The 25,266-nt window shown below is 39.0% G+C and overlaps 13 protein-coding genes and 2 non-coding genes across 15 annotated transcripts, besides 6 other annotated features; 6 read left to right on the top strand and 9 right to left on the bottom strand.

Annotated features, from left to right (window-relative positions):
• Positions 1–511: 511 nt before the first annotated feature.
• Positions 512–536: a centromere (CEN1_CDEIII of CEN1).
• Positions 512–629: a centromere (CEN1; Chromosome I centromere).
• Positions 537–619: a centromere (CEN1_CDEII of CEN1).
• Positions 620–629: a centromere (CEN1_CDEI of CEN1).
• Positions 630–927: 298 nt separating this feature from the next.
• TFC3 (transcription factor TFIIIC subunit TFC3) lies at positions 928–4,500 on the top strand (the record flags this gene model as incomplete). The annotated part of the gene is made up of 2 exons (NM_001178148.1): positions 928–997; positions 1,088–4,500. The coding sequence occupies 2 exons, from the start codon at positions 928–930 to the stop codon at positions 4,498–4,500; spliced, it is 3,483 nt and encodes a 1,160-aa protein (NP_009400.1).
• Positions 4,377–4,696: an origin of replication (ARS108; Autonomously Replicating Sequence).
• VPS8 (CORVET complex membrane-binding subunit VPS8) lies at positions 4,563–8,387 on the bottom strand (the record flags this gene model as incomplete). The annotated part of the gene is made up of 1 exon (NM_001178149.1): positions 4,563–8,387. One exon carries the CDS (start codon positions 8,385–8,387, stop codon positions 4,563–4,565), a length of 3,825 nt encoding a protein of 1,274 aa, NP_009399.2.
• A 546-nt stretch (positions 8,388–8,933) lies between these two features.
• On the bottom strand, positions 8,934–9,920 carry EFB1 (translation elongation factor 1 subunit beta; the record flags this gene model as incomplete). The annotated part of the gene is made up of 2 exons (NM_001178150.1): positions 8,934–9,474; positions 9,841–9,920. The coding sequence occupies 2 exons, from the start codon at positions 9,918–9,920 to the stop codon at positions 8,934–8,936; spliced, it is 621 nt and encodes a 206-aa protein (NP_009398.1).
• SNR18 lies at positions 9,626–9,727 on the bottom strand. Its single transcript, NR_132150.1, has one exon. It is a non-coding gene; the product is annotated as an SNR18 (small nucleolar RNA).
• Positions 9,921–10,662: 742 nt separating the features above from the next.
• SSA1 (Hsp70 family ATPase SSA1) lies at positions 10,663–12,591 on the top strand (the record flags this gene model as incomplete). The annotated part of the gene is made up of 1 exon (NM_001178151.1): positions 10,663–12,591. One exon carries the CDS (start codon positions 10,663–10,665, stop codon positions 12,589–12,591), a length of 1,929 nt encoding a protein of 642 aa, NP_009396.2.
• Positions 12,592–12,839: 248 nt separating this feature from the next.
• On the bottom strand, positions 12,840–12,942 carry TRN1. Its single transcript has 2 exons — positions 12,907–12,942; positions 12,840–12,875 (listed from the first exon to the last, which is right to left on the bottom strand). It is a non-coding gene; the product is annotated as a tRNA-Pro (tRNA).
• A 159-nt stretch (positions 12,943–13,101) lies between these two features.
• Positions 13,102–13,263: a long terminal repeat (Ty1 LTR).
• A 485-nt stretch (positions 13,264–13,748) lies between these two features.
• On the top strand, positions 13,749–14,396 carry ERP2 (Erp2p; the record flags this gene model as incomplete). Its single annotated transcript, NM_001178152.1, has 1 exon — positions 13,749–14,396. The coding sequence occupies one exon, from the start codon at positions 13,749–13,751 to the stop codon at positions 14,394–14,396; it is 648 nt and encodes a 215-aa protein (NP_009395.1).
• Positions 14,397–14,583: 187 nt separating this feature from the next.
• FUN14 (Fun14p) lies at positions 14,584–15,180 on the bottom strand (the record flags this gene model as incomplete). Its single annotated transcript, NM_001178153.1, has 1 exon — positions 14,584–15,180. One exon carries the CDS (start codon positions 15,178–15,180, stop codon positions 14,584–14,586), a length of 597 nt encoding a protein of 198 aa, NP_009394.1.
• A 280-nt stretch (positions 15,181–15,460) lies between these two features.
• SPO7 (Nem1-Spo7 phosphatase regulatory subunit SPO7) lies at positions 15,461–16,240 on the bottom strand (the record flags this gene model as incomplete). The annotated part of the gene is made up of 1 exon (NM_001178154.1): positions 15,461–16,240. The coding sequence occupies one exon, from the start codon at positions 16,238–16,240 to the stop codon at positions 15,461–15,463; it is 780 nt and encodes a 259-aa protein (NP_009393.1).
• Positions 16,241–16,428: 188 nt separating this feature from the next.
• On the top strand, positions 16,429–17,910 carry MDM10 (Mdm10p; the record flags this gene model as incomplete). The annotated part of the gene is made up of 1 exon (NM_001178155.2): positions 16,429–17,910. One exon carries the CDS (start codon positions 16,429–16,431, stop codon positions 17,908–17,910), a length of 1,482 nt encoding a protein of 493 aa, NP_009392.2.
• A 107-nt stretch (positions 17,911–18,017) lies between these two features.
• SWC3 (Swc3p) lies at positions 18,018–19,895 on the bottom strand (the record flags this gene model as incomplete). The annotated part of the gene is made up of 1 exon (NM_001178156.1): positions 18,018–19,895. The coding sequence occupies one exon, from the start codon at positions 19,893–19,895 to the stop codon at positions 18,018–18,020; it is 1,878 nt and encodes a 625-aa protein (NP_009391.2).
• A 215-nt stretch (positions 19,896–20,110) lies between these two features.
• Positions 20,111–21,295, bottom strand: CYS3 (cystathionine gamma-lyase CYS3; the record flags this gene model as incomplete). The annotated part of the gene is made up of 1 exon (NM_001178157.1): positions 20,111–21,295. One exon carries the CDS (start codon positions 21,293–21,295, stop codon positions 20,111–20,113), a length of 1,185 nt encoding a protein of 394 aa, NP_009390.1.
• A 311-nt stretch (positions 21,296–21,606) lies between these two features.
• On the bottom strand, positions 21,607–22,824 carry DEP1 (Rpd3L histone deacetylase complex subunit DEP1; the record flags this gene model as incomplete). Its single annotated transcript, NM_001178158.2, has 1 exon — positions 21,607–22,824. The coding sequence occupies one exon, from the start codon at positions 22,822–22,824 to the stop codon at positions 21,607–21,609; it is 1,218 nt and encodes a 405-aa protein (NP_009389.3).
• A 250-nt stretch (positions 22,825–23,074) lies between these two features.
• Positions 23,075–23,842, top strand: SYN8 (syntaxin; the record flags this gene model as incomplete). Its single annotated transcript, NM_001178159.1, has 1 exon — positions 23,075–23,842. One exon carries the CDS (start codon positions 23,075–23,077, stop codon positions 23,840–23,842), a length of 768 nt encoding a protein of 255 aa, NP_009388.2.
• A 149-nt stretch (positions 23,843–23,991) lies between these two features.
• NTG1 (bifunctional N-glycosylase/AP lyase NTG1) lies at positions 23,992–25,191 on the top strand (the record flags this gene model as incomplete). Its single annotated transcript, NM_001178160.1, has 1 exon — positions 23,992–25,191. The coding sequence occupies one exon, from the start codon at positions 23,992–23,994 to the stop codon at positions 25,189–25,191; it is 1,200 nt and encodes a 399-aa protein (NP_009387.1).
• Positions 25,192–25,266: the final 75 nt, after the last annotated feature.

Raw genomic sequence — 25,266 nt, 5'->3', positions numbered from 1 at the left:
CTTTCTCATGTAATAAAAGGTAACTAATGTAGACAAAAAAGTATACATTTAGCTTTTCTTTTTTTGATGATTTTTGAGTTTCATGTTACTAATCAGAACAATTAACGACACCTTCATTATGAAAAAATTAATTAGCTATAAGTCTTCGAAGTAGAACATGATATTTGGCAATCACTCGAATAACTATCTTAATTTACCTGCTGAAATAATTTGAAAAAACACCCGAGGCAGCAGACGAAAGGTGTTTTTGCTAAACAATGATTGATTTCTGGCGCCATTTCTACATTCTGAACAGTTCATCTCATTTCAGTAACAGTACTTCAATGGAATATTTATTAAAGAAAGTGCTTAAAAAAGTATTATAAAACGATACATGGACTGACTCAAGATTGAGCTAATAAGGTCCACCGCCTAGTGCTTAAGAGTTCTGTACCACTATAATAATTTATCTTGATCGTATTATGTGTAAAAAAAAGGCGCTTGAAATGAAAGCTCCGAAAATTAAAATACTTTGACTGCTTCGGAAAACAAAAACATATAAATAAATTTAAAAAATAAACTGTAAAATATTTAAAAACTATTAAAAATATTTTATATTTTTAAAATTATTTATTATTATGTCATGTGACAAGACTTAAATCATTACATAAAAGGTTTTGAAGTTCAATGTCAAAGTCAATATAATAAGCATACTAAGGCACACTTATGCAAATCGAGTTATTGAAGCTGGTAAAATTATAAGATTTTTATTTTTATTTCTTTTATTTCTGCAAATCTGCATTTTCAAATACCGCTTGGTTTTTTGCATCATAAAGGGCGGCGCTTTCAGTCGCGAAAGTGAAATAAACAACCAGTCACACATATAACTTTCTTCTTGCCATAAGAGAGAAGAGGACGTTTGGTTGAAGCCAACTAGCCACAAGAAAAATGGTACTGACGATTTATCCTGACGAACTCGTACAAATAGTGTCTGATAAAATTGCTTCAAATAAGGGAAGTATGTTCATGTCTCATTCTCCTTTTCGGCTCCGTTTAGGTGATAAACGTACTATATTGTGAAAGATTATTTACTAACGACACATTGAAGAAATCACTTTGAATCAGCTGTGGGATATATCTGGTAAATATTTTGATTTGTCTGATAAAAAAGTTAAACAGTTCGTGCTTTCATGCGTGATATTGAAAAAGGACATTGAGGTGTATTGTGATGGTGCTATAACAACTAAAAATGTGACTGATATTATAGGCGACGCTAATCATTCATACTCGGTTGGGATTACTGAGGACAGCCTATGGACATTATTAACGGGATACACAAAAAAGGAGTCAACTATTGGAAATTCTGCATTTGAACTACTTCTCGAAGTTGCCAAATCAGGAGAAAAAGGGATCAATACTATGGATTTGGCGCAGGTAACTGGGCAAGATCCTAGAAGTGTGACTGGACGTATCAAGAAAATAAACCACCTGTTAACAAGTTCACAACTGATTTATAAGGGACACGTCGTGAAGCAATTGAAGCTAAAAAAATTCAGCCATGACGGGGTGGATAGTAATCCCTATATTAATATTAGGGATCATTTAGCAACAATAGTTGAGGTGGTAAAACGATCAAAAAATGGTATTCGCCAGATAATTGATTTAAAGCGTGAATTGAAATTTGACAAAGAGAAAAGACTTTCTAAAGCTTTTATTGCAGCTATTGCATGGTTAGATGAAAAGGAGTACTTAAAGAAAGTGCTTGTAGTATCACCCAAGAATCCTGCCATTAAAATCAGATGTGTAAAATACGTGAAAGATATTCCAGACTCTAAAGGCTCGCCTTCATTTGAGTATGATAGCAATAGCGCGGATGAAGATTCTGTATCAGATAGCAAGGCAGCTTTCGAAGATGAAGACTTAGTCGAAGGTTTAGATAATTTCAATGCGACTGATTTATTACAAAATCAAGGCCTTGTTATGGAAGAGAAAGAGGATGCTGTAAAGAATGAAGTTCTTCTTAATCGATTTTATCCACTTCAAAATCAGACTTATGACATTGCAGATAAGTCTGGCCTTAAAGGAATTTCAACTATGGATGTTGTAAATCGAATTACCGGAAAAGAATTTCAGCGAGCTTTTACCAAATCAAGCGAATATTATTTAGAAAGTGTGGATAAGCAAAAAGAAAATACAGGGGGGTATAGGCTTTTTCGCATATACGATTTTGAGGGAAAGAAGAAGTTTTTTAGGCTGTTCACAGCTCAGAACTTTCAAAAGTTAACAAATGCGGAAGACGAAATATCCGTTCCAAAAGGGTTTGATGAGCTAGGCAAATCTCGTACCGATTTGAAAACTCTCAACGAGGATAATTTCGTCGCACTCAACAACACTGTTAGATTTACAACGGACAGCGATGGACAGGATATATTCTTCTGGCACGGTGAATTAAAAATTCCCCCAAACTCAAAAAAAACTCCGAATAAAAACAAACGGAAGAGGCAGGTTAAAAACAGTACTAATGCTTCTGTTGCAGGAAACATTTCGAATCCCAAAAGGATTAAGCTAGAGCAGCATGTCAGCACTGCACAGGAGCCGAAATCTGCTGAAGATAGTCCAAGTTCAAACGGAGGCACTGTTGTCAAAGGCAAGGTGGTTAACTTCGGCGGCTTTTCTGCCCGCTCTTTGCGTTCACTACAGAGACAGAGAGCCATTTTGAAAGTTATGAATACGATTGGTGGGGTAGCATACCTGAGAGAACAATTTTACGAAAGCGTTTCTAAATATATGGGCTCCACAACGACATTAGATAAAAAGACTGTCCGTGGTGATGTTGATTTGATGGTAGAAAGCGAAAAATTAGGAGCCAGAACAGAGCCTGTATCAGGAAGAAAAATTATTTTTTTGCCCACTGTTGGAGAGGACGCTATCCAAAGGTACATCCTGAAAGAAAAAGATAGTAAAAAAGCAACCTTTACTGATGTTATACATGATACGGAAATATACTTCTTTGACCAAACGGAAAAAAATAGGTTTCACAGAGGAAAGAAATCAGTTGAAAGAATTCGTAAGTTTCAGAACCGCCAAAAGAATGCTAAGATCAAAGCTTCAGATGACGCTATCTCTAAGAAGAGTACGTCGGTCAACGTATCAGATGGAAAGATCAAAAGGAGAGACAAAAAAGTGTCTGCTGGTAGGACAACGGTGGTCGTGGAAAATACTAAAGAAGACAAAACTGTCTATCATGCAGGCACTAAAGATGGTGTTCAGGCTTTAATCAGAGCTGTTGTAGTTACTAAAAGTATTAAAAATGAAATAATGTGGGACAAAATAACAAAATTATTTCCTAATAATTCTTTAGATAACCTAAAAAAGAAATGGACGGCACGGCGAGTAAGAATGGGTCATAGTGGTTGGAGGGCATATGTCGATAAGTGGAAAAAAATGCTCGTTCTAGCCATTAAAAGTGAAAAGATTTCACTGAGGGATGTTGAAGAACTAGATCTTATCAAATTGCTTGATATTTGGACCTCTTTTGATGAAAAGGAAATAAAAAGGCCGCTCTTTCTTTATAAGAACTACGAAGAGAATAGAAAAAAATTTACTCTGGTACGTGATGACACACTTACACATTCTGGCAACGATCTGGCCATGTCTTCTATGATTCAAAGAGAGATCTCTTCTTTAAAAAAAACTTACACTAGAAAGATTTCCGCTTCTACTAAGGACTTATCGAAGAGTCAAAGCGACGATTATATTCGCACAGTGATCCGGTCCATATTAATAGAAAGTCCTTCGACCACTAGAAATGAAATAGAGGCGTTGAAGAACGTTGGAAACGAATCAATAGATAACGTCATCATGGATATGGCTAAGGAAAAGCAAATTTATCTCCATGGCTCAAAACTTGAATGTACTGATACTTTACCAGACATTTTGGAAAATAGAGGAAATTATAAAGATTTTGGTGTAGCTTTTCAGTATAGATGTAAGGTTAATGAATTATTGGAGGCCGGAAACGCTATTGTTATCAATCAAGAGCCGTCCGATATATCCTCTTGGGTTTTAATTGATTTGATTTCGGGAGAGCTATTGAATATGGATGTAATTCCAATGGTGAGAAATGTTCGACCTTTAACGTATACTTCAAGGAGATTTGAAATACGAACATTAACTCCCCCTCTGATTATATATGCCAATTCTCAGACAAAATTGAATACAGCAAGGAAGTCTGCTGTCAAAGTTCCACTGGGCAAACCATTTTCTCGTTTATGGGTGAATGGATCTGGTTCCATTAGGCCAAACATATGGAAGCAGGTAGTTACTATGGTCGTTAACGAAATAATATTTCATCCAGGGATAACATTGAGTAGATTGCAATCTAGGTGTCGTGAAGTACTTTCGCTTCATGAAATATCAGAAATATGCAAATGGCTCCTAGAAAGACAAGTATTAATAACTACTGATTTTGATGGCTATTGGGTCAATCATAATTGGTATTCTATATATGAATCTACATAATGAAATGAGGTGTATAAATTTTACTTTTATGTAACCAAAGTTGTATTAAATATTTAGAAATGTTATACTATTTTTGGGTTAGATTCCGTCTGGCAAATTAAACAAGAATATTCATCGGGTTTCTGGGCCAAGTTTTCGAGGCAAGTCTGGTGAAAGCCATGGTGACATTTGAATATGACAAGGGGAGTTTTGAGATCTACACTAATCATATCTTGGTGGCGCTGTACATTTTCCCAAGCTAGAAAAAGTAATGGGTCCAGACCAGCTCCCCATATTTTTTTCCCGCAGATTTCGCAGTCGTCGGTGTGTATAGACCACCCTTCACTCAGAAATTTTCTATACTGTTGAACAAGATCTTGCGAAGAATCCTCTATAATCTTTTGAATCAACTCAGAAAGAGATCTTTCCAATTTATAAGTATTAAAAACATTCAGTAGCAGTTGCTTTAAATCCTGAACTTTCATTAAAATAACGTCTTGGTGCTCAAGAACAGAAGACATTATTTCCCAGAATTCCCCACCTGAATCCTTCTGAGAGGAACTCTTGGACCTAACCAATCCCAAAAATGCTTCTTGAAGTAGTTTATTACATAAATCTTTCCTTTCATCGTGTGAAGGATATTTCCCATATAGAGTGATCAGGAATGTAATCAATAATATCCAACACGATTTTTTCTCGGTACCAGCAGAATTACAATCATCAAAGGCCCTCCTCAAAGATTCCAATAAAGTAGATATATTTGTTTTCCCTTCATTTAGACATTGTTCAATAAAACTTAATAAATCCCTGACTGCTAGGTTAAAACTTTCCAAGCGTTCGTGAATTATAGCTGCAGCTTCAAAATTAGAGTCTTGATTCAATAAGTCCAGAATTTGTAAGCTCTCAGCGTTGCTGAGAACTGTACCATTAAGCCAAAGAATCATTTCCCTTTTGCTCTTGTATTTACAGTTCAATTCGATGTGTAAATTTCTTAAACGCTTATCGACCTTATTGTTGATATTTGGCGTAGAAAAAAGCTTATCCAAATACTTTTGCTGAGTCTCCTCATTCTTTACTTCCAGGATTTCTTGATGAAGATTATAGTCAAAGTCAGAAAAAATTGTGACGCATTTTTCGATACCGATCCTTGAGAGAAGAAGATCAAAGTTCGTCTCGATAACTTCAGTAACTTTGCCACATTCTAAACTTCCAGGTGGGCATTTTTTGAGTATGTAGTCGGTTATGGATACAATGTCCGTGTTATATTCTTTTTCGATGTCCTTAGTTTCTAAAATAAGTGAAAGCGCACTGGCGTACTTATTTTCACTTTTATAGATATGGAAAAGAACTTTATTGAAATTTTTTTCTTTTAGTTCCAGTATAAAATTTTCTGTTGTTCTTGAATGATAATAGGGTAAAAGCGACTCCAGAGCTATTTGAGAAATTTCATATATACCTTGAACCCTAGAGGAGCATATGGTATTAACAACGCAGTCGAGGGCTTGGTTAGACACTTTAATAAATTGAGGATATTTTGATATACTAGTTGCAATGAAAATTGCAACAAGTACCCTGATGTTGTCTGAATTTCCCGTATCTTTCATAGCATCCAATAGTAGATCAATAACATATTGCCTACTTACCAATTCTGCTTCTCCAACTGATGCAACCATGTCATTGTCATCGTTAAACAAGGACGCTTCAAACACTTCATTGAGCATTGCTAAGAACCTACTCGGATTCGATTTCAATAAAAGGTGAAAGTAAGGAAATGCTGGCTCTTCTTCTGGATTTTCGCATATGTAAAGTTTATGATTGCTGTTCGACGGCCATTTTATGGAGAAGCCACTAAAAATAAATGCTGAAAGTTCCCTTTGTATTTTGGAGCATTTATCACTTGGTGATATAGACAAGTTTTGTGGATATTGCCTGCCAGTAAGGATATACGTTACGTAATCAAATATAGTCGTTTCAGGAGGTACTTGAGGACCATTGAAGATCACACATTTTTCACTTTGGTTAGAAATCCTGTATATCAAGTCCACCACTGGGGTTTGATAATCATCAAAGATCTTGTTCCAAATATATATTAATAAATCGAACAAATTATACTTTTGGCATAGTTTGACGGCAAGATCAACATCAAGCGTAGTAGGATTTAACATGATGATTAAGTCTTCAATTACTTTTAAATTCTCCTCCTTAGCATAGTAATCAATTATGGACCTGAAAAGAACTGGGGAAATTGACGTAACTGATCCTTGGGCAACAATATTTGCTACAACTTCAAAATATACCGCGTTGTCCTTCAATTCAAAGAACTCCAGACCCTGTTCCAAAAAGACGTCTAGAGAAGGAATTGAGTCTAGTTTTTTGGAAGATTGCTGCAAAACACGAACAACTACCATTAATAATTGGTAAACCCTATTGTAGTCGGCATTATCTTTTTTTATAAGAAACCTTAGGGCAGCCAAGGACAGATTGTAAAATGGTTCCATAAGTTGCTTAGTCCTCTCTTCCGTATTATTATCTAGCTTCAACAAGTTTGCCAGTGGACAGTAAGGTTGCAAAAGTGATTCTATGAACTCCAATGCACCCAAGTAGTCGCCTTTCAAAATATGTCTTAAAGTAATATCTGACCAAGACACAAATTTGCCAATTTTAAATGAGTAGTTTGTTAACAGGTAGAAACTTCTTCTACTTATTACAAAATATTTATTAGGTGGGATCATCAAATCGTGAATCAGAAAATCCAATCTTAACAGGATCTTGAAGTCATGTTGGGGGTGCAATACCAAAAATTGGTGCGATATGGTTAAAACACCAAGTAGGAGCTGGTCAATCCATTGAATGGATAATATAGATTCTGCAAATTCAGGAGAATGGCTAGCGGACTGAACATTGAAGTCTGATGAAGATATGGAAATAACAGAAATTTTATTATTTACGGAATAAGCAACCCTGGAACAGTTTTGAGTCCATGAAATAGAGCTATTCACGACTAGAGAATTTTGTACTGAGGGTTCAACAGTTTCTTGAAACATCAAAGAAACGTGTGGCGATAATAAAATAAGGGCAAAATGTGTAGTTGTGAGTACACTCAACAAATTAGTGGAAATTTTCTCCCGTGATATTAGTGGAGACAACTTTGACCTTATTAATTTCTCCTTGGAAGAGTTCACATCTAAAATTTTTTTTGAATTATACACCAACTGCCAAAAGCCTCTTCTGTAACCGTTATAGAGTGATACTTTACCTGTCCTATCACTAACAATCAGGGCTGTATGCCGAGCACCAAAAAAGTCTAACCCTGTGATTTCCTTGTTCACATGGTCATCGATGTGTAAGACTGCCGGTAAGGCAGGCGTTGGGGTCATACCATTTGTTGGTTCAGAAGTGGGTTTCACTCTATACCCTACGTTCAAGTTCCAAATGCATATATTTCCGGTCTCGTATGAGGCAGCTACATGAGTACCATCGGAACATATGACAATTGATTTCACTGGACTTCTTATTGAGTGAATAGAAGGGTCCTCAGATAAGGTCGGCACTAGGATTGTCTGCAAATGTTCATTATAATTAAAAATGAGTACGCATCCTTTAGAAGTGCCCATCAAAAAATACGTGGCTGTCGGATACAAGCACGTGGGCCCTCCATAAGCACCCAGGATGGAATATACGTGTGTTAAAGTTGTCCATGAGACTACGGATTCGGAGCCTTGTGACACTGCAGAAGCTACCCCTTTAGGACCATCTTCGTTCAGGGGAGGTGCCGTATATGAAGAACTAGATGCCAGTTTTTCACTTAATTGGGTATACGATCTAAATTCTAGGAAAGTCTTTTGAGTGTCATTAATAGTCGTATCGATGCTAGATCTGCTGTCGTGGTCAAGGCCATTTTGCTCCATTCTAGGTGTAATGAGTAATGGTCTCGGCAGATATATATTTTACACTTATTAAGCCTTTGTATGTATTGGTAATAACTGTCCTTTTTCACGCAGGTATATCATCGTAACCAGAGGTTCCCTTTTTTTTTTTTCCACAGGAAACTCACGTTTTGATTATATGTCTTTCTCGTTTTTGCCATGTTAAGCTACGAATAATGAAATTTTCCTTTTCTTCTAATCGTGAAAAAGTTATCCACCATAACTCCCTACACCGCGTATTTTCGACAAGATATTATGAGTATGTGTATTTAAGAATATGAAAAGAGATATACATAACTTGAATATTCCCGGAATAAATTCAATTAATAAACACGATTCCTTATATAGTGGTTACACAAATTAGTAATAATGTTTCGTGTGCAGTCGAAAAGTTTATCGTTCAAAATTCCTTCTGTTTTTTTTAGCCTAAAACCTAAGTTATTTCGTTGTTTTTTTCATTTATTTGTTAATCTTTACAATGTTGTTTTTGCTTTAATGTTAATTATAAAAAGTTTATAAAAAAGCCTTTTATAATTTTTGCATAGCAGCAATATCGGTAGATTGGACGTGGTCTTCGTCTTCTTCAATGCTTTGTTGCAAGTCATCCAAGGAAACCTTGTCATCTTCGACAACACAGTTAATTTGCAACTTCTTGATACCGAAACCAATTGGGATAAATTGGTGAGCACCCCAGGTCAAACCTTCCATTTCGATGGCCTTGACGTTAGCAACCATTTCTTCCAAATTGGTTTCATCATCCCATGGCTTGACATCTAGAGTGACAATGGACTTAGCAGCTGGCTTAGCTGGCTTAGCAGCCTTCTTAGCGTTGTATGCGGCAATTCTTTCAGCCTTCAACTTTTCAGCTTCAGCGTCAGCTTCTTCATCGTCGGAACCGAATAAATCGACATCGTCATCTTCTTCTTCTTCGGCAGCGGCAGCAGAGGCAGCTGGGAAAGAGTCGAATTCATCGGCCTTGGAAGCGATGTGGTTGAACCATCTGGAGAATTCTGGGTAAGCAGATTGGAAAGCCTTGAAGACAGTGACGTCAGCTTGAGAAACAGCAGTACTATTTTAAAAGGAGAAACAAAACATTTTGCTTGTTAGTAATGAGAACTTTTTTCTTGTAATGCAATCTTTAGACTCTGTCTTTCTTTTTTTGAACAAAAAAGGAAAAAAAAATAACAGATAACTAATAATGATACTCTGCTCTGTGCTATCGTCAGATACTGTGATAGTCAACCACATCTCTTTTGTCACTCATATCGGGGGTCTTACTTCCCATCATAAACACGGACCAAAGAATTAAATTCATCATTCACATAAGCGAAAAAAAGTAATCATTATTAGTTAACTTCCCTTTACATGTAACCATAGGAAAAAAAAAAAAGAAAGAAAAACAACGATCTATAAAGTAAACTAAATCGGAACATACCCTTCAATGTATGACTTGTCAGCCAAAGAAGCGTTTAATTGTTTCAAAGTTTCAATCTTGGAGAAATCGGTGGATGCCATTATGTGTGTATATATTCGGTTGGACTCTTCAGTGCTGAAAGGTAGAAAGCATGAGGTAAAAAGATAAAGAGTAGAAGGAAAAAAAAAAGAACCAACTAAATATAGTGGGTAGATAACCTTAAACTATTTATTTAGAGGCGACAATGTGAAAAATTTTTTCTTCAAAGGCTCGGTTGTCGACAAATTGTTACGTTGTGCTTTGATTTCTAAAGCGCTTCTTCACCTGCAGGTTCTGAGCCCTAAGAAAAAAAATTTCCTTGGTTGAAAATGGCGGAAAAAAAAAATTCAGAAAAAGAAATAAAGCACGTGTGCGCGGTGTGTGGATGATGGTTTCATCATTGTCAACGGCATTTTCGTTCTTGTGGATTGTTGTAAACTTTCCAGAACATTCTAGAAAGAAAGCACACGGAACGTTTAGAAGCTGTCATTTGCGTTTTTTCTCCAGATTTTAGTTGAGAAAGTAATTAAATTATTCTTCTTTTTCCAGAACGTTCCATCGGCGGCAAAAGGGAGAGAAAGAACCCAAAAAGAAGGGGGGCCATTTAGATTAGCTGATCGTTTCGAGGACTTCAAGGTTATATAAGGGGTGGATTGATGTATCTTCGAGAAGGGATTGAGTTGTAGTTTCGTTTCCCAATTCTTACTTAAGTTGTTTTATTTTCTCTATTTGTAAGATAAGCACATCAAAAGAAAAGTAATCAAGTATTACAAGAAACAAAAATTCAAGTAAATAACAGATAATATGTCAAAAGCTGTCGGTATTGATTTAGGTACAACATACTCGTGTGTTGCTCACTTTGCTAATGATCGTGTGGACATTATTGCCAACGATCAAGGTAACAGAACCACTCCATCTTTTGTCGCTTTCACTGACACTGAAAGATTGATTGGTGATGCTGCTAAGAATCAAGCTGCTATGAATCCTTCGAATACCGTTTTCGACGCTAAGCGTTTGATCGGTAGAAACTTCAACGACCCAGAAGTGCAGGCTGACATGAAGCACTTCCCATTCAAGTTGATCGATGTTGACGGTAAGCCTCAAATTCAAGTTGAATTTAAGGGTGAAACCAAGAACTTTACCCCAGAACAAATCTCCTCCATGGTCTTGGGTAAGATGAAGGAAACTGCCGAATCTTACTTGGGAGCCAAGGTCAATGACGCTGTCGTCACTGTCCCAGCTTACTTCAACGATTCTCAAAGACAAGCTACCAAGGATGCTGGTACCATTGCTGGTTTGAATGTCTTGCGTATTATTAACGAACCTACCGCCGCTGCCATTGCTTACGGTTTGGACAAGAAGGGTAAGGAAGAACACGTCTTGATTTTCGACTTGGGTGGTGGTACTTTCGATGTCTCTTTGTTGTCCATTGAAGACGGTATCTTTGAAGTTAAGGCCACCGCTGGTGACACCCATTTGGGTGGTGAAGATTTTGACAACAGATTGGTCAACCACTTCATCCAAGAATTCAAGAGAAAGAACAAGAAGGACTTGTCTACCAACCAAAGAGCTTTGAGAAGATTAAGAACCGCTTGTGAAAGAGCCAAGAGAACTTTGTCTTCCTCCGCTCAAACTTCCGTTGAAATTGACTCTTTGTTCGAAGGTATCGATTTCTACACTTCCATCACCAGAGCCAGATTCGAAGAATTGTGTGCTGACTTGTTCAGATCTACTTTGGACCCAGTTGAAAAGGTCTTGAGAGATGCTAAATTGGACAAATCTCAAGTCGATGAAATTGTCTTGGTCGGTGGTTCTACCAGAATTCCAAAGGTCCAAAAATTGGTCACTGACTACTTCAACGGTAAGGAACCAAACAGATCTATCAACCCAGATGAAGCTGTTGCTTACGGTGCTGCTGTTCAAGCTGCTATTTTGACTGGTGACGAATCTTCCAAGACTCAAGATCTATTGTTGTTGGATGTCGCTCCATTATCCTTGGGTATTGAAACTGCTGGTGGTGTCATGACCAAGTTGATTCCAAGAAACTCTACCATTCCAACAAAGAAGTCCGAGATCTTTTCCACTTATGCTGATAACCAACCAGGTGTCTTGATTCAAGTCTTTGAAGGTGAAAGAGCCAAGACTAAGGACAACAACTTGTTGGGTAAGTTCGAATTGAGTGGTATTCCACCAGCTCCAAGAGGTGTCCCACAAATTGAAGTCACTTTCGATGTCGACTCTAACGGTATTTTGAATGTTTCCGCCGTCGAAAAGGGTACTGGTAAGTCTAACAAGATCACTATTACCAACGACAAGGGTAGATTGTCCAAGGAAGATATCGAAAAGATGGTTGCTGAAGCCGAAAAATTCAAGGAAGAAGATGAAAAGGAATCTCAAAGAATTGCTTCCAAGAACCAATTGGAATCCATTGCTTACTCTTTGAAGAACACCATTTCTGAAGCTGGTGACAAATTGGAACAAGCTGACAAGGACACCGTCACCAAGAAGGCTGAAGAGACTATTTCTTGGTTAGACAGCAACACCACTGCCAGCAAGGAAGAATTCGATGACAAGTTGAAGGAGTTGCAAGACATTGCCAACCCAATCATGTCTAAGTTGTACCAAGCTGGTGGTGCTCCAGGTGGCGCTGCAGGTGGTGCTCCAGGCGGTTTCCCAGGTGGTGCTCCTCCAGCTCCAGAGGCTGAAGGTCCAACCGTTGAAGAAGTTGATTAAGCCAATTGGTGCGGCAATTGATAATAACGAAAATGTCTTTTAATGATCTGGGTATAATGAGGAATTTTCCGAACGTTTTTACTTTATATATATATATACATGTAACATATATTCTATACGCTATAGAGAAAGGAAATTTTTCAATTAAAAAAAAAATAGAGAAAGAGTTTCACTTCTTGATTATCGCTAACACTAATGGTTGAAGTACTGCTACTTTAATTTTATAGATAGGCAAAAAAAAATTATTCGGGGCGAGCTGGGAATTGAACCCAGGGCCTCTCGCATGCTTTGTCTTCCTGTTTAATCAGGAAGTCGCCCAAAGCGAGAATCATACCACTAGACCACACGCCCGTACTAATTGATGTCTTCCTTTTCGGATAGATGTATATATATACAAATTGGTCAGATTGCTTTTGGCTCCCTTTCGTACGTAACTCATTTAGACTACGGATCACTAGCACTATCTCACCAAGTTTTTAAAAGATCCACTGTGATCATTAAAGATTCTATTTCAAATAAAAATCAATTATCATCTATCGACTAGTTTTCATGGTACTAGTATATTATCATGTACAGTGTGAGGGCTCGACATGAAGATTGAGAAGACAGTCATCGTTTTCAATGGAAGCTGAAATACAAGCACTGAATAAAAAGAGATAACAATATTTTAATGTCGTGATATTGGTTCCCTTCTGCTGGTCTTCGAGGAAAATTTCTGGTATGTTTTGTGTATCTAATATTATATAGCCTTAAATCACTACCTATTTTTCAGATCCGCCAAGGAAGCCACTCTGTGAACTTTAAATAATATTACAAATTGCTACAGCATCTCGAATTCAAGTGTTTTCAGACTTATTTATTTAATTCAAGAAAATGTTCATAAACTTTCATAAAGCAATCCTCAATCCTCTTAGCGCTAATGTTCACTGCACCTTACATGATGGCGTTTGGTTATATTTCAATCCTTTTCAGCGACGTGTCCCGAAACACGAAAAAGTACATTCTGCCAAAACTTGAACTAGTTAAAATGAAAAACTAACAAAATCTCCAGTGATTTCGATTCATTAACCTTAGGGATCGACACCGCCAATTCTGCATCAGGTGACCCAAACTAGAATAAGATAAACAGTGGAGTACACTCATTGTAAAGGAAAACCATGATCAAATCTACAATTGCTCTACCCTCTTTCTTCATTGTTTTAATTTTGGCGTTGGTCAATTCAGTGGCTGCATCTTCCAGTTATGCACCAGTTGCTATCAGTTTACCAGCATTCAGCAAAGAATGCCTGTACTACGATATGGTTACTGAGGATGATTCCCTGGCTGTGGGTTACCAAGTTCTAACCGGTGGTAATTTTGAGATTGATTTTGATATTACTGCTCCTGATGGATCTGTGATTACTAGTGAGAAACAAAAGAAGTACTCAGACTTTTTATTAAAATCGTTTGGAGTGGGGAAGTATACCTTTTGTTTTTCCAATAACTATGGTACAGCGTTGAAAAAGGTAGAAATTACACTAGAAAAGGAAAAAACTTTGACTGACGAGCATGAAGCTGATGTCAATAACGATGACATTATTGCCAATAACGCCGTGGAGGAAATAGATAGAAACTTGAACAAAATCACGAAGACTTTGAACTATTTGAGAGCCAGAGAATGGAGAAACATGTCTACCGTCAATTCCACCGAATCAAGGTTGACTTGGTTATCTATATTGATTATCATTATCATTGCCGTTATAAGTATTGCCCAAGTTCTACTTATTCAATTCCTCTTCACTGGTCGTCAAAAAAATTACGTTTAAGAACTTTTCAATCTACGAAAAATATATGTCCGCAATATAGAACACAATTAGGTTTATATTCGACGTGATTTTTTTTTCTTCCTTAGCCCTATGTATATTTACTGTATAGGATAAATGAAATACCAAAAATAAAAAAGTATAAAACGAAAGAATATAACCCTCGTTTATATCTGGTCATTTGTCTTGCTCATTTGTTAGCATTTAAACTTGCTAATACGAAACTCAATGTAAAGAATACTTTAAAACCCATGTATTCTGTACCCAATAACCCATCAATAAGCAGTTTCTTCAAGTCTACATCTTTCAAAACAATTACAGATTTGATATTTTTCAAATTAATGCGAATCCATCCCTTGTACCGTAACCATTCACAAAGAAGCATGCTTGTAATACCGACATACATAAACAAAATTGATATCTTAGCCACCGTAACTCCTAAAACAACACCGAATAATGATCCCAAAAACATCTGCTTGTGACTACTTATTTTGTTCCTCCTTTCCTCGGTAATTGCCGTACTGTTGCCCACAGTTGGTTCCAAGGGACCCTGTTGTTTGACAGCTGCCCCTAAAGAATCATTGAATATCAACTTAGAAGGCTGGCGATTCATCAAGTAAAAGCCACCAGCAACTATGCCAGCACCGCCTAACCCTACAGAGCGAGTTAAGGGCTTTCCTAATTTATTGGCGACATTAAACCTCCATAAGGGGACGTTCTTGAACATGCGCTTCCCAACATTCAAATTACGAAACACCAACCGTTGCATATTAAAAGCCAAAGTCATTTTACACCTATTATTTTAAGTTCTTCCTTCTTGCCCCTCTAGCGTTATGCTGTTGTATGTATAATAAGATGCCTTGTTTAACCAATTTCAACAACCCCTAGGTTTTCTAGCACTTGTTGGAAAACTTAAATATGAAATGACGGATTTGTAAAATTTTCACGACACAACAGCTTCACTTCTAATAATGTATAAAATATAATTTATGTGTGAACATAGATGGTTACAATTTTACATAGGTAAATATGACCTCTTATTCGAAGGAAGAAGCCCTCCAACTCTTTCATTCTGATTTAGGTCGGAGTTCGTGCGCTTGTTTGCGTCTTCTAGCACCTTCCCTGGCCCAAAACTCGTCTCTATAAATCTCCCATCCTTCTCTAATCTCTGCACTAAATGCTCTGGGGTTGAGGACTAATTTCACATCCACAGCTCCGATCCTCGGTTGGGATTGTATCGTGACACTTTTCCAAAATTTCACAATGGCATTATCGTCTTTAAGCCACAGAAATTTTTTCAAACAATAAATATTACAATAAGCAATTGTTCGACTCACAAATCTTACTGAATCTGTGTATTTCTCGTCCCACGTAGACTGTACTTTAACTAGCTTCACATTAAACTGCCTAATCCCTTTATTAGTAGAGGTAAAAAATCTTCTTGGAATGACGATAGTTCTTCTATATTGTCCACTGATATGAAAAAGAACTACAGTAATGGAAATGAAAGAAAGAGTGAATTGCAAAATAACCCTATGGAGGCCCTTGACATAATCTGAAGTGAAATAAAGTTCGTAGAAGGTAAATGCGCCTACACCGGCCATAGACGCTAAGAACAAAGTGAATTGCCACTTCAGTATCTTTTGTTCGTGAGCTTGGCGTCTTAAATCATCCTCCAGTATCAACAAATTCCTGAAAATCATCGATGCTGGAGAGATATTACTGGAGTTCCGTATATTCTTCGCACTGGATGTCTTGCTAGTAGAACGCCTGCGAGGCCCGGACACTATACTGGCACTATCATCCTGGGCATGGTTCCCCACATCGCCTATGCTCTCTGGCTCCATGACCTCCTTTATTTAGCTTTCCACTACCTTTCTTCCTTTGTGTGTATAATCAATAGATTTTCGCTAAATTTCGCATCTTCCCTTTTAAGAATAATTAGTATTTAATTTTACTTTGACTTTATTGTTGAGTGAAGAAACAAAGCAAATATACGTTAGGAAAAAGACACGAACAGAGAAGACCGATCTTGATGCTACCCTATATGGACCAAGTACTAAGGGCATTTTATCAGAGCACCCATTGGAGTACGCAAAATAGCTACGAGGATATAACGGCCACATCGAGAACATTATTAGATTTCCGAATTCCCTCAGCAATACACCTGCAAATTTCCAACAAATCTACTCCCAATACATTCAATTCTTTAGATTTTTCTACGAGGTCCAGGATAAATGGTTCTCTGAGTTATTTATACTCCGATGCACAGCAATTGGAGAAATTCATGCGCAACTCTACTGATATCCCATTACAAGATGCCACCGAAACATACAGACAATTGCAACCAAACCTCAATTTCAGTGTTAGTAGTGCGAATACGTTGAGTAGTGACAACACCACAGTCGACAATGACAAGAAATTACTACATGACTCGAAATTTGTTAAAAAATCCCTTTATTATGGTAGAATGTACTACCCCAGCTCTGATTTAGAAGCAATGATAATAAAACGACTAAGTCCACAAACCCAATTTATGCTTAAGGGTGTCAGTAGTTTCAAAGAAAGCTTAAACGTTTTAACGTGCTATTTTCAAAGAGATTCTCACCGCAATTTACAGGAGTGGATATTTTCCACCAGTGATCTATTATGTGGTTATAGAGTATTACACAATTTCCTTACCACGCCTTCCAAGTTTAACACCTCACTGTACAATAATTCTTCGTTGTCGCTTGGTGCTGAATTTTGGTTAGGGTTAGTAAGTTTAAGCCCCGGTTGTTCGACAACTTTAAGATATTACACACATTCTACAAACACAGGACGACCACTAACTTTGACATTATCTTGGAATCCATTATTCGGCCATATATCCTCCACATATTCGGCCAAGACAGGGACAAATTCTACTTTTTGCGCGAAGTATGATTTTAATCTTTATTCGATTGAATCAAATCTTTCATTTGGGTGCGAATTTTGGCAAAAAAAGCATCATTTGCTTGAAACCAATAAAAACAATAATGATAAATTAGAACCAATCTCCGACGAATTGGTTGATATAAATCCAAACAGCAGAGCGACTAAACTACTGCACGAAAATGTACCGGATCTGAATTCAGCTGTTAACGATATTCCTTCTACACTAGATATACCTGTTCACAAACAAAAGCTATTAAATGATTTAACTTATGCATTCTCGTCGTCATTAAGAAAAATCGATGAAGAAAGATCTACCATCGAAAAATTTGATAACAAAATAAATAGTTCCATTTTTACCAGTGTTTGGAAATTAAGCACGTCATTACGTGACAAGACTTTAAAACTATTATGGGAAGGCAAATGGAGGGGATTTTTAATATCTGCCGGGACAGAGCTGGTATTCACTAGAGGCTTTCAAGAAAGTTTATCCGATGATGAAAAGAATGATAATGCAATATCTATATCAGCAACTGATACAGAAAACGGCAATATACCAGTTTTCCCGGCAAAGTTTGGCATACAATTCCAGTACTCCACATGATGAGTAATGTGAAATAAAATAAAGGTTTTAATATACAGGTTAAAAAATAAGTAATACAATGTGTATAATCATAATGGCGTTAAAGCAGAATAAAGTAACCGAACACCTTATCTTTTGTGTCTTCTGCTTCTCATGGCGTGCTCCCACTCATTTAGTTCGAACCGCAAACTTTCGCTCAAAGCTTCATCATCGTATCCATCCAATTGGTACCACAGATTATAGCCAGACAATCTAGTACCAATTTGCAGAATTTTTTCCATTTCTTTAACAACTTCTTCCATTGGAGAAACGCTATTTCGGATGATTTGGTTAAATCTTTTGTGAATCCCCGATAACTTCATTGTCATTGGGGTGTAGAGAGGGGTAGGGCAATCGGCTTCAAAAAGAGGATTAAAGCTGACTTCCTTCTCCACATCAGAGCCTGGCTTGGCATCCTCCTTGTTTAGTTTTTGGTCGGCTTTCAGTTTAGCTTTTATTTTCTTGGTTTTGAACTTCTCAATTTCTTTAGAATTGTGTATAACAATCCAAGATATTATAATCTCATCCGTATCCTCCAAAAATTCTACTACTGATTTCTTAGGCAGGTAATACCTCGAATGGGTGAATTCTAAATACTCCAGGATGATCTCCGCACCTTGAACGTATTTCTGTTGGAACGCGGTCAATTGCATATCTTTATCTTCCTTTATTGCGTTCTTTCTTCTTTTCCTTTTCGGTACCACTTGATTATCTTCTTTCTTTTGTGTATCCTCTGATTTCACACCCTTTTCCTTCACATCTTCTTCTTCTTTCTTGACATCTACTTGAGTCGATTCGGCAGTTGTCTTTGCCTCTTTGGACTGTTGCTTCTCTGCATTCTCGTCATCAGCTTTTTTTGGTTCAGGTTCCGTGGCAGCGGTTTTGGAACTTTTCACCAAGGTTATCGAGTTTAACCGGTGATCTTCGGCTACGTCTTTAGCTTTAGAGGGAGGTGCAGGTCGCGTTGTTGTGACAGATGGACGCTTATTAACTGGGTTCTCCTCTAGTGACCTTTTTTTGGCAATTTCAATGAACTTTTTAAATTCCTCCAGTTGACTATTATTGGCAAGACCCTTTGCGACGGTTTCCATTAAAGTGTTTAGTTTTGGATCTTCTTGTGCCATCAAATTCAAATTCATTATCATTCTTGGGTCATGCATGGAGGAAGAAGGTGAACCCTGTTTATTTTTATTTTGTTCCTTTAGTTTTTTCATTTCTTCCTTTCTTTTTAGCTTCAGCGCCTCCTGTTCCAACTTCTGCTTGGCTTTATTTTCCTTCTGCAATTGAAGTTTTTGTTCCTTGGCTATTTTCTTTTGCATCTGCTGCCTTTTCCTTTCCTCCATCCTCAATCTTTTGGCCTCTGCATCGTTCTTTCGTTTCAGTTCCTTTTCCTTTTTCTTCAACTCTTGCTCATCTTGCCATTTCTGTTCGATTTTGTCATTCTTCAGTATGAAAAGTCTAACTTTGAACGTGTGAGGACCTCCACTCATTACACAATCGCACATTTTCTGCATCTTATCTCGAATCAAAGGAATCGTTCCAGATGTTGGACTCTCCGTCGCTGCTGGGGTAGATTCACTAACAATTTTCTTAGGTCTTCGCCAATACAGTTCAAACATCTCACCCTGAACCCAGGTTCTTCTGGAACTGACCAGAGAGTCGTAAAGCACCCCAGAATTTTTAATTGATTGCGGATGAGTAAGCGAAGAGTTATAGTTGGGCAGCTCCACACTAGCAGGCAGTCCCGCGACTATTTCGAAGGGCCTATTGGTGGCCAGCTTCGCTCTTGAAGCATACTCGTCATAGTCATTACCTACTTCATCGTATGCATCATCGCTTTCCTCATCGTCGTCATCATCATCATCGTCACGACCACGCTTGCCCCTTCTTGATCTCGTTCTAGTTCTGGAAGCAGGCTTCTGCTCTATAGAGGATTCTTTGGACCTGGTTCTCAAGACAGCAGGCATTCTTACTTGTCTACGGCGAGCGTTACTTCCAAATCGCATGCATATGCCTTTATGTATACTACTTCTGCACTATAATAACGATTTGGAAAAAACTAAATCATCTAACACGATTGATTGAGCACAGTATTAATGGATATTTTAGACTATATATTTATAAAAGGATATTTATCGTACTTAAAAAGGTCCGGTCGAAGGCAGAGACGTGGCACTGGCGATTAGTTGGTGGCTTGTTTCAAGGCTTGCTTGATGTCTTCCAAAAGATCGTCAGTGTCTTCAATACCGACAGAGATTCTAACCAAGTCGTCAAAAACACCAGAGGCCTCTCTGGCCTCCTTTGGGATACCACCGTGGGTCATCACAGCGGGCACTTCCAATAGAGATTCGATACCACCAAGGGATTCGGCCAATGTGAACAGTCTTGTGGAGGAGGCGAACTTGGAAGCAGCTTCAGCACCACCCTTGATTCTGAAGGAGATCATACCACCACCAAGGGCATCACGGTGTTGCTTTAACACTACGTCGTAGTTAGGGTGTGTCTTCAAACCTGGGTAGTTGACTGCGACAACGTTTTCCTTGTCTGCTGCCAAGAATTCAGCGATTTTGTTGGCGCTGAGGGCAGCTTGTCTGACACGTAGATGCAAAGTCTTCAAACCTCTGTGGGTCAACCAAGCATCGAAAGGAGATGGGATAGCACCAATGGCGTTTTGTAAGAACTGCAGACGCTCGTACAATGGCTTGTTATTAGTGGCCAGGACACCGAGCACAACGTCTGAGTGACCGTTGATGTACTTTGTAGCGGAGTGGACAACGATGTCTGCACCGAAGTTCAATGGATTGGAGATATATGGGGACAAGAAGGTGTTGTCGACAACCAAGATCACGTCTTGGCCGGCAGCGTGCTTCTTGATAAGGTCTGCCACCTTTTGGATGTCGGTGACCTTCAAAGTTGGGTTGGTTGGGGTTTCGATCCAGACCAATTTGGTGTTTTCCTTTATCAATTGAGGTAGATCGTTCAACAAATCGTTAGTGAAGGAGGTTTCCACACCGTGAGCGTTGGCGACTTTGGTGAAGTATCTGTGGGTACCACCGTACACATCACCGATAGAGACCGCATGGGAGCCCTGAGGAAGCGATTGCAAGATTGTGGCGGTGGTGGCAGAACCAGAGGAGAAAGCCAACCCGTATTGAGCGTTCTCTAAAGCGGCAACTGCTCTTTCCAAGTTCTCTCTGTTAGGATTTTGAGATCTGGAGTATTCGTAAGTACCGATAGGGTTAGCTGGAGAAGATTGTTTGAAAGTGGTGGACAAAGAAATGGGTTCGATCACGGAACCGTGAACGTCCACATGTTCACCGGCATGAATGGCCTTGGTAGCAAATTTATCAGATTCTTGTAGAGTCATATTTTTTTTGGTTTTGTCTTGTGTGTATATGTATAAGGTGCAAATGTCTATGTGTATAGGCCTCAATTGTACTTTCAAAATTCAATCTGGCACGGCACAAGTTCCATCTACCTGGCATCTTATGCTTTAAATAACTGAAATATTTTTTTCTTTTCTTTTCCTCGAGGATTTTTATGGAAAAAAAAGTGTGGCGCCACAACTGGCTGAGATCACGTGAATGGCTAATTATTAGTAATGAAGGGTGGAATTACATAGCGTTACAACATATTTAAGAATAACAAAAAGAAGTGGTATGGGGTCCAGTGTGGCGGTCACTGGGCCCACTGGTGGAAGTCGTCGTTGATTTCGGAGTCTCTAAGCGGGTTCAACTCAGGAGCACCCGGGAAGGAGTGGAAATATTTGCGCAGGCCTTCGAGGTCGCTAATCTCGTTATTGAGCCTCATTCGGTCCACAATGACTTCGAGTTTGTCCACCGGGTTGGCTCTGTAGCGGTACTCGATGCTTTCGCAAGCGAGGTCCTCTGCCACGGGCTCGCCGGGATAGCACAGCTGTGCTGCGCTGGCGTAGCCCGTGATACAGCTCAGCGTCTTGTTATCAAGTTTGATGGGGACGTGGTAATTGACATCTGGGATGACTATATCCATATCGCGGCGCTCCTTGTTGATATCGTACCAGGTCTGCGTGGTTCTGTTCAGCAGCCTGGCTCGCAGGTCGGTGACCTTCTTGTGGAAGTCCTGGTGAATGAATGTCCTGGTAGCGATTGTTTCTGTGTTGATGCATGAAAGCTCGTACTTCTGTCGCTGGTACGCTCGGTGTAGCTTGTAGTCACGGATCGCGGCAATCTTCGAGTAGTAGACCTGCAATTCCGGGTGTGACCCTTCCAGACACATCTGCAGCTCCGTTTGCAACCGCACCAATTGATTGTCATATAGTTTTTGGCGCAATTGCGCGAACTTGTACTCGATGTCGGTGATTTCCTTCAGCGCAGTCATCCTCTGTTCCTCCATTTCGATGGGGGAGGGCATCACCAGCGCAGGCGGTGCTGTATGCTCGTTTTCGTTTTCATTATCCTCCTCGTTGTTTTCCTCCTCATTATCACCTTCGTCCCCTTGCTCGTCCCTGGCGTCGGTGCTCTTCTCCTTGCTGTCAATTGCCTCTTCCAGTTCTTGACTCTTTTCCTCTTCCTTGCTTTCGTCCTCGTTCTCTCCCGGCACTTTCATCTTCTTGGCCTCATCTATCGCCTCTTTCTCATCTTCGTGTGGTCTTTTCAAGCTCTCGGTGAGCGTCTCTTGCTTCACCAGGCTGGATAGCTTGGGAGCGTATTTCAACTCCGGCAGATTGGCCAACGACTTCTCCTCGTCGCTATCCATCTTCTCTGTTCCTGCGTCACTGGATATACAGTATTCCGATAAATTCAAATTGTGATTCAAATCCGTATTGAAGTCAATGTTGCTCAACACGCTCTCTTGATCAAGGTCCTGTTCTTTCGCTGTGGTCTGTTCACTTTCCTGTGGTGTTTGCTGACTCATCTGCCACGATCGATGCGCCTCCTCTTGCTTCTGTGCTTCCTTCCCTTGTACTTTGCCGTTGCACTGTTATGAGTTTATTATTTCTAAAAATCATTTTATAAGAATAAAATTTCCCAGCACGACTTTGATCACCCGAAAGGGCAAAAACAAGTAAAGAACAAGAAATAAATGCTGAGACTTTACAATGGAAAACGAATAAAGCATAGAGACAGATCTCACGACAGCAAATAGATGCGTAAGCACACACGGTATGGATGTGTTGAAGCTGGGTTATGAACTGGACCAGCTCTCTGATCTGGTCGAAGAAAGAACAAGGCTAGTGTCGGTGTTGAAGCTCGCCCCGACCTCAAACGATAACGTTACTTTGAAACGGCAATTGGGCTCAATATTGGAGTTATTGCAGAAGTGTGCGCCCAATGATGAACTAATATCCCGATACAATACCATACTGGACAAAATTCCTGATACGGCGGTTGACAAGGAGTTGTATAGGTTCCAACAGCAGGTGGCAAGAAATACTGATGAGGTGTCCAAAGAGTCTTTGAAAAAAGTGCGGTTCAAGAATGATGACGAGCTTACGGTCATGTATAAGGATGACGATGAACAAGACGAGGAGTCGCCGCTGCCTTCGACGCATACTCCATACAAGGATGAACCATTGCAATCGCAGTTACAGTCACAGTCACAGCCACAGCCACCACAACCCATGGTTTCCAACCAAGAACTATTTATTAACCAGCAACAGCAGTTGTTAGAGCAAGATTCCCACTTGGGCGCACTGTCTCAGTCTATTGGGAGGACTCATGACATTTCGCTGGACCTTAATAATGAGATCGTTTCTCAGAACGACTCGCTGCTGGTTGATTTAGAAAACCTGATTGATAATAATGGTAGGAATTTGAACAGGGCCTCTCGGTCCATGCATGGCTTTAACAATTCTAGGTTCAAGGATAACGGCAACTGCGTGATTATTCTTGTGCTGATAGTGGTGCTCCTGTTGCTTCTATTAGTATTATAACATTATATTCTGTTTTTTAGGCTCGAATACGAAGTTTGGTTTTGATCTTTTTTTTTTTCTTTTTCTTTCACTTAGTAATAACCTCCTCTTTAATGATTCATCATATATTTGTATCTATATATACTTTATAGCCCAAAAAAAAAAAAAATATGCAAAAGATCAGTAAATACTCATCTATGGCAATTCTGAGGAAAAGACCGCTGGTAAAGACTGAAACTGGGCCAGAATCAGAACTCCTACCGGAGAAAAGGACCAAAATCAAACAAGAAGAGGTTGTCCCTCAACCCGTGGATATCGACTGGGTTAAATCGCTGCCAAATAAGCAGTACTTCGAATGGATTGTGGTTAGAAACGGCAATGTGCCCAACAGGTGGGCCACACCATTGGACCCCTCGATCCTTGTCACTCCGGCCTCGACGAAAGTCCCTTACAAGTTTCAAGAAACATACGCTAGAATGCGAGTACTGAGATCTAAGATTCTAGCCCCCGTCGATATAATTGGTGGATCATCCATTCCTGTAACGGTTGCCTCTAAGTGTGGTATCTCGAAAGAGCAGATATCACCGAGGGACTACAGATTACAGGTCCTTCTTGGGGTGATGCTATCATCGCAAACAAAAGATGAAGTTACCGCAATGGCAATGCTTAACATAATGCGGTATTGTATAGACGAACTGCACAGCGAAGAAGGTATGACATTAGAGGCCGTTTTACAAATCAATGAGACCAAATTAGACGAATTGATTCATTCAGTTGGGTTCCACACAAGGAAGGCCAAGTATATTTTGTCAACCTGCAAAATCCTTCAAGATCAGTTTTCGAGTGATGTTCCAGCTACGATTAATGAGCTATTGGGCCTGCCCGGTGTAGGGCCCAAAATGGCTTATCTAACATTACAAAAGGCATGGGGCAAGATTGAAGGTATCTGCGTTGACGTTCACGTGGATAGATTGACCAAGCTTTGGAAATGGGTAGATGCGCAGAAATGCAAGACTCCAGATCAGACAAGAACTCAATTACAAAATTGGCTGCCTAAGGGGCTTTGGACAGAAATAAATGGGTTGCTGGTTGGATTTGGACAAATAATCACTAAATCGAGGAACCTTGGTGACATGTTACAATTCTTGCCACCGGATGATCCCAGAAGCTCCTTAGATTGGGATTTGCAGTCTCAATTGTACAAGGAAATCCAGCAAAATATCATGAGTTATCCAAAGTGGGTGAAATACCTGGAAGGAAAACGTGAACTGAACGTGGAGGCGGAAATCAATGTTAAACACGAGGAGAAAACAGTTGAAGAAACTATGGTCAAACTGGAAAATGATATTTCTGTTAAAGTAGAGGACTAAGTGTGGTAAAAAAAAAAAAAAAGAAAAGAAAAGAAAGCAGGCCTAGTTGTTAATATGTATACTTTTTATTCATTC

This window comes from Saccharomyces cerevisiae, chromosome I (genome assembly GCF_000146045.2).
Source record: "Saccharomyces cerevisiae S288C chromosome I, complete sequence".
Classification (NCBI taxonomy): Eukaryota; Fungi; Ascomycota; class Saccharomycetes; order Saccharomycetales; family Saccharomycetaceae; genus Saccharomyces; species Saccharomyces cerevisiae.
This window is presented reverse-complemented; position numbering and strand designations above follow the sequence as displayed.